At 35.5% G+C, this 12,308-nt stretch overlaps 2 protein-coding genes across 2 annotated transcripts in view; one reads left to right on the forward strand and one right to left on the reverse strand.

Annotated features, from left to right (window-relative positions):
* LOC120350284 (dentin sialophosphoprotein-like) overlaps nt 1–1,295 on the reverse strand; it is a 20,166-nt gene extending 18,871 nt beyond the window's left edge. The window contains exons 1-2 of the mRNA XM_039422902.1: nt 1,160–1,295; nt 769–931 (exon numbers count right to left, since the gene is read on the reverse strand). Coding sequence (XP_039278836.1) covers nt 769–931; nt 1,160–1,295 — 299 coding nt within the window. The remainder of the gene's footprint in view (nt 1–768; nt 932–1,159) is intronic.
* Nucleotides 1,296–6,440: 5,145 nt separating this feature from the next.
* LOC120348744 (gastrula zinc finger protein XlCGF57.1-like) lies at nt 6,441–10,934 on the forward strand (the record flags this gene model as incomplete). The annotated part of the gene is given in 2 exon segments (XM_039424699.1): nt 6,441–6,573; nt 9,192–10,934. Coding segments are annotated over 2 exon segments (1,494 nt in total), but the record flags the coding sequence as incomplete, so codon positions are not given.
* Nucleotides 10,935–12,308: the final 1,374 nt, after the last annotated feature.

The raw sequence follows: 12,308 nt of genomic DNA on the forward strand, positions 1-12,308 counted from the left end.
CAATAATTCCATCAGCTAGCAGTTTCTCAATTTCTTTCTCCATGAAACTAGTGTCTTCAAGAGAATGCTTTCGGGATTTAGTAATTATAGGTTTAATGTCTTTAGTTAAAAACTCAAAAAGTGGTGGAGGTTCTATCTTTGCTGGAGCCAGATAATTGATAGTCAATGGGGGTTTAGTTCCTCCAAATGAAACTCTAAGTTCAGAGTGTTGATTAAGTAAGTCATGTCCTACAATAACATTAGCACACAAATCAGGCAATACACTGAATTTTGTTTTGGGGTAATGTTGACCTGAAAATTCTAAATGAGCTACACAATAAAAGGAAATGTTCTTTCTTAGTAATGTTGAAGCCATGGACACTGCACCAGTTGTAGGGTACAATTTCAAGTCCACATTTTTTAGCAAAACAGTGTGAAATAAATGTCTCAGAGCTTCCTGTATCTATCAAAGCAGAAGTAGGAATGTTGTTTACCTGAGCTTGTACTGTAGCATTTTCAAGAACAGTAGAGGCTGCGATAAGCGCCGAAGATGAAGAAGTTTTAGTAGATTTGCAGACATTTTTCCAATGACCTATTTTCTGGCATTTTTCGCATGAGTCATTTAGTGCAGGGCACTGCTGACGTGTTTTATGTCGCTGACGACCACAAAAATAACATTTTTGAAAACTTGAGCTTCCAGTTTTTACAGCTGACAAATTTGTTTCTTTACATGAATTTTCTGAAGAATTATTTGAAGTGGCATTAAGAGTTATTTCAGAAGAGTAAGACGCTGATTGATTTCTGGCAGATTCCAAGGCACGTGCTTTTTCAATAGCTTCATCAAGAGTTAGCTTGTCAAACTCCAAAAGTCTCAGTCTTATCTGATGAGAGCTGAGGCCCCGGATAAATGAATCACGAATGTATGTTTTCCTATGAGTTTCAGAATCAACATCTGCAAACCCACAATTCTTACTCAGTTGTTGTAAAGCTTGGTTATATTGGTCAATTGTCTCATCTGAAGACTGTTTTCTAGTTGCCAATTTATGTCTAGCGAATATTTCATTTATTGGTTTTACATATGCAGATTTTAGTGCGTCAATAGCCGAAGTATATGAATTTTTGTCGGCAATTGTTTGATAAACAGAATGAGATAGAAAGTTGGTAAGCAACCGCAACTTACTTTCATCATCGATGTCTTCTTCGTCAAAAGATGCGATGAAATTCTCAAAAGTCTTTAGCCAGAAGTTCCATTCTTGTAGAGCTGTTGGAGAATTCGGATCACCATCAAACTTGTCTGGTTTCAAAAATTTGTCCATCGTAACGCGAATTTTTAGTTTTCGTTTCCAGAAAAGATTTGAAGATTATACATTTTGTTGTTGAATAGAAATTGTGAAATAGAGAATAGAAATTGATTGACTCGTATTTGATAAGATGAATTGATTTGATGATTTTAGATTACTGATCAATAAATTGTAATGAAAAACCTCTGCATTCTAGGCTTTATTGATCAGTAATGAATTCATAACAGATTCAAAATTAGAATAAATAGTTCAACATCTGATAACAGAAACATAAGAAGAAAACACTAGTCATATGATGATTCAATATCATCACAGTGCCAGTAAAAGATACCTCAACATAACCTTAAAAATCAATATCGCTTAACGCTTATTAATTCATACAATTTATTGTTTCTTATTCCATATAATTTTTCGGAAATAAAGTTTATTATCAGAATTCATGTTTTTATGCATGACCAAGCGGGCAGATAAGAATCAAAATCTGGTAAGAGTCTGCACACAGGAGCAATAGTAGCTGCCACTAGCTTTTTAGGAATGTGGGATTGTCCGATACTTGAATGCATAGATGGCATTTCCAATTCTGTGCTCCTGCAACAGCAAATTGAGCTAGTGAAAAACCTACTGTTGTCCCCATGTAAGCTGTAAGCACGCTACACACAAAGACAATAGTGGCCTCCAAATTTAAAGCTAATTATAATTATATAGAGTAGAAAAGGCTAGTCCCTCCCTAGCCTTTGGTAAGCCAATACCAAACTACAAGGCAGCAGTCAATTTTCTTTCCTTAGCCTTTGAATATCCACTGATCTCCGTCTGTGTTGTGTCCACTGACCACCCGATCGTGTGTTGATGGGAATTCTTAAAGAATCGACAATTTTTTGTTTAAACACCGCCAATTTATGAAGTTATATTACAATTCTATATTATCGTTATTCTAATTGCATTCAATATTTATTCTGTTTAATTAATTTTTATTATCTATAGTTTGTATAATTCGTTGAATAATTAGCATTACCGTCATTTAATGTAAATTAGTGTATAAGCCAGTAAATTGTTTAACATACATAAATAAAGGAATCTAATCTAATCTGCAAGGCAGCAGTTTGCTGATTTTGGTCCACCCCGGGTATTTGATTTCCTCGGTACCCCCTATATCTAGAGGGCATTCCCCGCCACCTGGGGAGGCGCCCGATAGGAGACCAGCAACTCCCACTCATCTACAGTGCAGTACTCTGTACTCTCTTAATGTGTAAAATGCGGGTCTGTTGATTGAGATCTCCGTTATGTAGCAGCTAAAAACACTATTATTCGATCTATGGGGATTTCAAGCTTTGAAAATTCTGACTATCAGAGTTTTGCCTGATTAATTGTCAAGTACAGTACTTTACCAGGGTATCTGAAATAGATAACCTTAAAACAGAAAACGTGTTTCAACATAATTCTACTGTGAAGGATTCAAGTTGATTTTTTGTCTCTTTGTTGCAGGTTAAATTTGAGAAACAGGTAAGTGCTTTTGATGACAGTTGGATTGGAGCTGCACGTAGTGATACAGCTACTCAGCAGGCATGTATTGTTGAACAATCCACCTTGAAATTTACTGACTACAGCTATATGATAAAGTTGAATCCCATTTTCTTTCAACTTTTCTACTGTTGATAGTATATTATAATGAAATTAGTTGAAAGATTATTTCAGTCTCAATATTCTTTATAATTTATTATACAATATTTTTTCCTACAGTTACCTTGAAAAGTGGCCATTGCTGCACTGATTACAGAACGCAAAGAATCACTTTTCCGCTCCAGTGCGGGAAAAATTTTTCCTGCACTCCAGATTTGCAACATAGCAACGCAAAATAGTTAGTAGGTTATATGGAGCACCAGTGCAGCAAAATCGAAATTAAGTTGGTAACTGTGACTGTGGGTCTAGCCAATACCTACTATTATTTCAGGCCCCACAACTGATCTCTAAGAAACTATGACGTCATCACATGTAGATCCATGATCTACTGGCGGTAAGCAAGCGAAATAAGAGCGCTGATGCTTGTTACTACATATGATATGGTAATCAACAAAATTAGAATTACAAATTCAATTTTCACAGTCACCCATTTCAATGAATATGGTTTCTTTATCATTCTTCTAATATTCGTTTGTGAAAAGTAATGATGAATTTGGGGTTTTAAATCATGGGATACAGAATGTTGTGTACCTACCTAATGTCGCGGAAATTATAACAAGACTCCAAAAGTTTCTGTAGGTAGGGTATTTTCTTTTTTGAAAGATGAAACTTCGAAACGAAAATAGATACGAGTGAGAAGAAGGAAGAACTTCAATTCTACAAAACAACGGTTTACATGAAGTGTGGAAGAACAGTGTAAATAAAGTGTGAGTGGAAAATTTAATTGAAGTGTGAAAGAACAGTGTAGATAAAATGTGAAATAACAGTGTAATTGGAGCGTGGAAGAACAGTGTGAATAAAGTGTGTAAAAGAACTTTTGAACTAATAAATTAAAAAGTAAAAGCCAAGTGTTGGAACTGTCCATAACATACTAATATTAAAAGTTTTACCTAACTGAAAACATTCTCCTGATGGGTTTCTTTGTACCACAGATTTATTGTGTTCAATGTTCAAGTTTGTGGGAGCCTTTTTCCTAAAAAAGAGTTACATCTAATTTGGTTTATCTTTGATTTACCTCTCCTTCGATTCTGATACGGTAGTGTACAGGTTATTGTTAAGTATTTTTGGTTGACATGAATTTATCAATAGCTCTATCACTGAATCGAGTACGCCTATGTCTATCAAGCTGAAAGTATGGATAAATTATTGCATTTGTGGAATAAAGTGTTTTTATTTCAATAAAATCTATATTTAATAAAATACAAAAGTCTTTCATATGAAATTTATGTAGTATTCCATCTAATAAAAAATTGATACAGTAACAAAAGTTACAGTGATAAGCTAGTATAAGCTACTACAATCTAGGAAGAATCAATCTACATGCTATGACGTCATTAATTAGTTGTGAGGCCTGAAGTAATAGTAGGTATTGGTCTAGCACGTTATAAGAGTCTTGAGGGTGGTGGAGTGTGGTGGATGACAGCAGTTGACAGCACACAGCCGCCATTCAAACACACATACTACATTCTATTTTATTTATTAATAATAAAATTACACAGATATACATTTGATGCATTTCAGGAAATTTTACCCATAATTACCCACTTTCCATATTCAATGGTAACTGTAGGAAAAACTTAATGTGAAATACGTGCGCAAAGTTCCTCTGCTGCACTCAAGAAACCATTCCATTCAAGAAACCATTAAACGTTTCTTTCGGTGCAGCAAACTATCACTTTGCGCACTAGTTGCACAAATAACTATATTGATCGCCTTTCATGCATGTTATAAAAAAGTAGAGTAGATATCAATGGGAACAATAGTAAAAGGTCCATTCTTTAAAAGATACATTCTTGAATCTATTGATCGATAAACAACACAGAAATAACAACAACAACAGAAATAAATAAACAACTACTACAACCCATATTTAATTTTGAGCACTATTACTTGCTGAGTTTGATATTCGTCTAGTTTTCAAGTGATACAAGAATATCTTATGTTCGCAGATCAAGATCGAGAAGCATGAGGATGAATTTGGAGAATGTGAATTAGCAACTAGCAGCATCAAAGATGAGTCATCCTCGCACAATGGTTCAACTTCCAATCAGGCATGTATTCTATCTTGACTAGAATAAATAAATGATACAGTTTAGTTTGAGATTTTCTCATCAAATTATAATTAAAACTTATTGCTGAATGAAAACTTTTCTTCCAGATTCGGTTGTTGTTATTATTAGCGCAGGCTTGAATTGTGGGGAGTCCCTCAGGAAGACCAGCTTGTTTGGAATAGAAGGATAGAATTCTATTTCCTTCTAATTCAAGGAACACAATCAATGCCTGTATTGCAATATTGTCAATAACATTAAGGCTCAACTCACACTTATTGTTTATCGTTTTTGAAGGGACGGATTCAAGGATCCAAATGTTCATAGAACCCCACACGTCAACCGAAGCTTATTGTGTTCCCAAGTAGTATGTTAGTTAGGCAAACCAATACCTGTGTCCTTTACAAGAACCTGGAGTTTTTCCCTATACTAACATCCAATTCATCACCTGGTTGCTTGTCGCAATCCAATGTGATATGCTTGGCAGTCTCTTCAGACTGATTAGTCCTCGATTCAGCCTCTTGACCCGCATTTGTGCTGGAGTTTCACCCATCTCTGGTCTCTTGGGTTTTTCTTTTTGCCCCTCCGAAACTGCCCTGATGGAGCAGATCCCGTGGGTTTGAAGGCAAGGCAACTTCTGGAGTTGCCTTGGGGTCCCTTTTGGTCGCCTCCTACGACAAGCAGGGATACTGTGGGTGTATCTGGTTTTCAACACATTCTTGAGTACGATGTTCGACTCAAAGCTCCCCCAACCCACAGGGGGAAACTCACACTTACGCGAATCAGGTCGAGAAGAGACTCGACTCTAGTCGAGAGCATGTGTTTTCAAATGGTGACAATCGCGGAGACTAGAATCGACTGGTCTGAGTATCATCATTTGGAAACACATGCTCTCGACTAGAGTCGAGTCTCTTCTCGACCTGAGTCGCGTAAGTGTGAGTTGAACATACAAGTGTATGATTACAGAAGAAAGTCCATACTTTATTGTAATACAATAAGTTGTAAATATTTTGACTAGCATTTTTGTATGTTTTCTGTTTACACCCACCAAACTAGCAATCAGTTTATCTAGATTAGAGAGCATAACTTGATGGCTGCTATTTCAACTTCAACTACCCCTCACTCACCCAGTGCACAGTAGTATATCTTGCCTGTATAGGTGTACTGCAGGGTGCAGACGAATATCTGTACAGTTATAGCTCTTTGGCAAACCTTAACGTGAATGGCTGGCCTTAGCTTGAAATTTCATGATTATTAAGAACCAGTACAATTACTGACATTGAACTGGAATTATCGTGATATAACTCAAGACAGCTGTCAAATTCAGTAGCTGCTGCTCCTTCACCAATATTTGTGTATTTTACATGAAGTGTAACAATAATCGATTGTCTCCTCATTGTTTGTGATGTCAATATTGCAGATGGCGAGAGTTAAGCAGGAGAATGATAGCAGCCAAGAACCAGCGCCAGAGTGCAGCACTGCATGCTCTCCAACTGATGATGATTTCAGCCAACAACATTATCTAATCCCTGGCTATAATCTAATATTCATCAAAGAGGAAGAATATGGTGAGATTCGAGTTATTATTTCATTCATTTTCATTCATAAATGATAATAACACATAACAGGAAATGAAGGAACTAGTAGTTCTGTGAACAGTAGACCTCGCGCAGTTATAAACCGCAGCCTCCTTTTATACTGTCCATCAGAGTAAATCCTGTCTTTATGACGTGTCGGCGAGATATCGGTGTAAAAACGGCTAATGGCTGTTCGGGTTGGTGAATCAAAAATGCCAACATCAAAATCTAATCTCTTTTCAAGACATACTGGCAACAGGACAGCCCGAGTTCAAAGCAGAGAAAGTTCGAGAGACAATTTAATCGCATGCGCTATTGCACGTAATTAAGAGTTCATTTAATAGTGCATAAAAACTGCATTCAATGAGGCATGCAATTAATAGTCTACACAGCTTTTTTACCAAGTTACATTGAGATATTGAATAATTGCTTGCGTCATGGTAGGTAATTTATAATCTTTCGACAGCTGATTTATGATGAATAATTTTATAGACTGATTTTTACTCTAATATTGGCGTATGAAGGAGGCTCCTTTTTTCTTTTGTATTATCCTTGAAATGCAAAATTCCCAAAAACCTTGTATATACGTCGACGCGCAATTTAAAAAGGAACATACCTGTCAAATTTCATCAAAATCTATTACCGCGTTTCTGCAACATAATGTAAAGAACATTATTACATTTTTACCGCGTAAATGCGCAACATATAAACATTTAAACATTAAGAGAAATGCCAAACCGTCGACTTGAATCTTAGACCTCACTTCGCTCGGTCAATAATTCATTATGTAGGGTAATAGCTATCAGATGTGGTTGCATGTGGTTGCCATAGCAACAGTTATAGGTATAAGTTGCATTTATACACATTTCTTCAATAATTTGATTGTATGTGAGGATATATTGTGGTATATTATATACCACTATACATAGTGTCCCAAAAGTAAAGTGCCAAACTTCGGGAATAGGTTCTATGGGTCAAAACAAAGAGAATGTGGAATAATTTTTTTCCTAAAACGCTTCGTTTACGAGATATTCGCCATTTTGTATTCGCTATAAAAATCGGTAGGTATGTTCAAATAAGAGAGATGAACTGTAGAAAAAATATTCAACTTTGTCCAATACGAAAATTCAAAATGGCGGTCATTTTAAACTTTCAATCCAAAATTGCGGGAGAACGGTGATAGATAGAGAAATTTAACAAGAAAATTTTTTTAGCAAATTTCATTTACAATCATTCAACACCAAAAAAATGAGAATCGGACAAAGCATAACAGAGATACGATGAAATGTGTGTTACGAGGCAGCAAAACATCAATTTGTTGTAAATAGAAAGGAAGCCTACCAGTCTGTATTAACATCAAATTATGATTTTCTTGTGGTGGGATGAAAAAAATTTGTTTTTAATTTTTTTTTTTCTAATAGCTTACTGTGATGTACTCATGTTTTGCTGCCTAGTAACTCACATTTCATTGTATCTCTGTTATACTTTGTCAATGTAAATGATTCTCTTTTTTTTGGTGTTGAATGATTGTAAATGAAATTTCCTAAGAAAAGTTTCTCTTGTTGAATTTCTCTATCTATCACCGTTCTCCCGCAATTTTGGATTGAAAGTTTAAAATGGCCGCCATTTTGAATTTTCTAATTTAACAGAGTTGAAATTTTTTCTACAGTTCATCTCTTATTTGAACATACCAACCGATTTTTATTGCGATCGGTTGCAAAACTTTGAAGATAAAAATTATTTTGTAAAAAATACAAAATGGCCAATATCTTGTAAACGAAGCGTTTTAGGAAAAAAATATTCCACATTTTTCCTATGTTTTGACCCATAGAACCTATTCCCGAAGTTTGGCACTTTACTTTTGGGACACTCAGTATACAGAGTGGTATTGACAACATCAACGTCTTGTTGTTTCAATAAATTGCCCTTCACTTGATTACTTGTGTTCACTACAGATTATCATCCTATTTCCAGCACAACTGATATGCAATAATGTGCTGTGTTTGCCAATTGTAGCCATGTTGCTCTTCTGAGTAGTCGATGAATAGTGGATGCCCCACTCATCAAACTAGAGCTCACAATTTCATGTCAGTTTATAGTTGTAATTTTGATGCACATTTCTTACAGTTTGTGTCAAAACGCAGGTGAAATTTCCTATTTATTCAACAGTATTTTTGTGTTTTGAAACAAAAAAGATAGGCAGCCATATACATAACCAATCATTTTCAGACAATTCAACCTATATGTATGTCAATTTTGAGAGAAAACCATGGTCTGGATTAGCAATCATGGATCATTATTCAATAAAAAAGTAGCTCATGGCATAATTTATTTGTTATTATTATTATTTCTCTGATTGTTCATAATCCAACCGAATATTTAACACTATAATGTGTTTTATGTATATACTATTTCTACAATCGGCTGCAAAACTCTTGGTTTGTATAAACTATTGTTTCAATTGATGAATAATGATTATGATAATTAATGCGGTATGATTGAGGTGAGGCAAGGAAAATTGTGTGAGTGTTTTACACTAGATTTTATCATTACTTCATTATCTTTATTCTGCTTCAATCATTTACAAGTTGCATTATTGGTGTTTGCAGTTAAGCAAGAGGCAGAAGGATGTTCAGTGGAGAGTGAACCGGAGATGTGGCCTTCAAACTGCAGCACATCTGAAACTGCCAATGCAACAGAAGTGGGTGGACTGAATGCACATTCAATCTCTCCCATGGAAGAGTGCACTGAGCCATCTGTGGCTGGCAAAAAGATCAAGCTCTACAGCTGTGCTGACTGCAGCTATAAAACTCCATCGATCACTCATTGGAAGAGACACATGAGAAAACACACTGGGGAAAAGCATTTCAGTTGTGAGTATTGCGACTATAGATGTACTCGATCTAGTAATTTGGAGAAACATATCAGAACACATACAGGAGAAAGACCTTTCAGCTGCGAGTATTGTGACTATAAATGTGCTGAATCTGGTACTTTGAAGAAACATATCATAACTCATACAGGAGAAAGACCTTTCAGCTGCGAGTATTGTGACTATAAATGTGCTCGATCAAGTAATTTGAAGGAACATATCAGAACACATACAGGAGAAAGACCTTTCAGTTGTGAGTTATGTGACTATAAATGTGCTCAATCTGGTACTTTGAAGGAACATATCAAAACACATACTGGAGAAACACCTTTCAGCTGCAAGTATTGTGACTATAAATGTGCTCGATCAAGTAATTTGATAAAACATGTCAGAACACATACAGGAGAAAGACCTTTCAGTTGTGAGTTATGTGACTATAAATGTGCTCAATCTGGTACTTTGAAGGAACATATCAGAACACATACAGGAGAAAGACCTTTCAGCTGCGAGTATTGTGACTATAAATGTGCTGAATCTGGTACTTTGAAGAAACATATCATAACTCATACAGGAGAAAGACCTTTCAGCTGCGAGTATTGTGACTATAAATGTGCTCGATCAAGTAATTTGAAGGAACATATCAGAACACATACAGGAGAAAGACCTTTCAGTTGTGAGTTATGTGACTATAAATGTGCTCGATCTGATTCTTTAAAGGAACATATCAAAACACATACTGGAGAAACACCTTTCAGCTGCAAGTATTGTGACTATAAATGTGCTCGATCAAGTAATTTGATAAAACATGTCAGAACACATAAAGGAGAAAGACCTTTCAGTTGTGAGTTATGTGACTATAAATGTGCTCAATCTGGCACTTTGAAGGAACATATCAGAACACATACAGGAGAAAGACCTTTCAGTTGTGAGTTATGTGACTATAAATGTGCTGGATCAAGTAATTTGATAAAACATGTCAGAACACATACAGGAGAAAGACCTTTCAGCTGCGAGTATTGTGACTATAAATGTGCTCGATCAAGTGATTTGAAAAGACATATAAGAACACATCATAAAGGAGAAACAACCACCAGCTGAAAATTTGTGACTTTACATGTGCTCATTTAAATTTATTTTACTGTGTTTCCTAGTAAGGTGGTCACTAATAACAGGATAAGTTATTGAACATGTGTGTACACACAAATGTCGTTCTTATTTTCGTGTCATCACAGCTAAAGGCTTCAAACAACATTTTTTGAGGTTCTGAGTAAGTATCGGCTCACAACTCCCCACTCCTCTATTTAAATTGCCAGGGTTGCCCTGGACTGGCGTCTGTGGAGGGGCGGAGTGGGGGATGCTGCTCACAGTGTGGTGTGTGCCGGCGGAAATCAACCTCGCACTTTCCATTACCTACTCACAAGCATTACCTGCTCACATGGTCATCATCCACAATAAAATTATCAAGTCATTTGATAAAATAGTATCATGTTGATATTTTTCCCCACCATCAACTCAACGTCATGCAGCTTGATCCTCTGCTTCCCCCTCATTAGCTCTCCTTTAGTGAGGTCCACGTTATAATGGCAGTATTTGATTAACATTGGTGTTGCTTTCCTTGTCTATCATACTTCATAGCAGAAAGCTGTATCCTTTTCTAGTTCTGCAACATTTCCATATCCTTTTCCAACCATGTAGAATTATACTCAACAAAACATTCAATCTCAATAATTATGAAAATTTAGTATTTAATCTTTGGCAAATATATTTTCATGAGGAATAAAATATAATCGATCACTCTAAACAATATTTTTCTGTTAATATTACATCAGATATATCAGTAGCAGATATCCTCCATAGAAGACAGTGACAAGGCAGAGAATTGGCAACGCTGTTCTACTATCTTTCTCCACTGCCATTATAACATGAACCTCACTATAGTCATAGTCAGCCTTAACCTGGCTTCACCATCCTTGCCGAGGTCTAGAAACACTTGTGGAGCTCTCACTTTCAGTAGATTTCTGTATATGATAGTGTCCTTGCTGAAACCCTGCTCCATGCTATAGAGATGAATTCTCTTAATTTAAGAAATTAGTCTTGATTTACTGGGTAATGTGTAGGTATTAATATAATTATGCGAATCTACAACATTTTTTAATTAATAATTTATTGGCATGGGTAATTAAACAAATACATGACATTGATGTTCGGTAAATTCAAAATATTACAAAAACTTTAATAAACACCAGGATTAAAAAAGACATCACTAGCCAGTCAGTATTCAACTTTTTCATCAAATTGATTCAGACTGGGTATTTCTTATATCATATGGAAGCAGATAACTCACCGAGCGTAGTGAGGTCTATTTTTTAACTCTGATTTTCTTTTGTCTGTCTGTATGTAACGCGATTACGTCCAAAAGAGTTGATAGAATTCGATGAGATTTGGCAGGAATATTCCTTTTTCAACTGTGCGTCGATGTATACACAAGGTTTTTGAATTTTAATGATAATATGGAAAGGTAGGAGTAGGAGTATGGTATATGGATTAGGAGTATTCCTCCATACTCTGATATCAGTATATTATATAACATCTACTTTGAAGATAGGATTAATCAGACTATAGAATTATTCATAATCAATCAGCTGACAGGTGGATTATTCATTGCATGATTACACAGATGTCTGGCCGTGTCTATTTCTATAAGGTAGGGTTTCAATATTTTTTATGATGCGTGCCCTTCAGTATCAATATTCCCACATTTGAAAAACAAATTCAATAGGTGATTGAAAATAAAATATAAAATAATCAAATGAACTAAATAATGCTGGAGAAATTATGATATTCTTGATTGAAA

This window comes from Nilaparvata lugens, chromosome 3 (assembly GCF_014356525.2).
Source record: "Nilaparvata lugens isolate BPH chromosome 3, ASM1435652v1, whole genome shotgun sequence".
Lineage (NCBI taxonomy): Eukaryota > Metazoa > Arthropoda > Insecta > Hemiptera > Delphacidae > Nilaparvata > Nilaparvata lugens.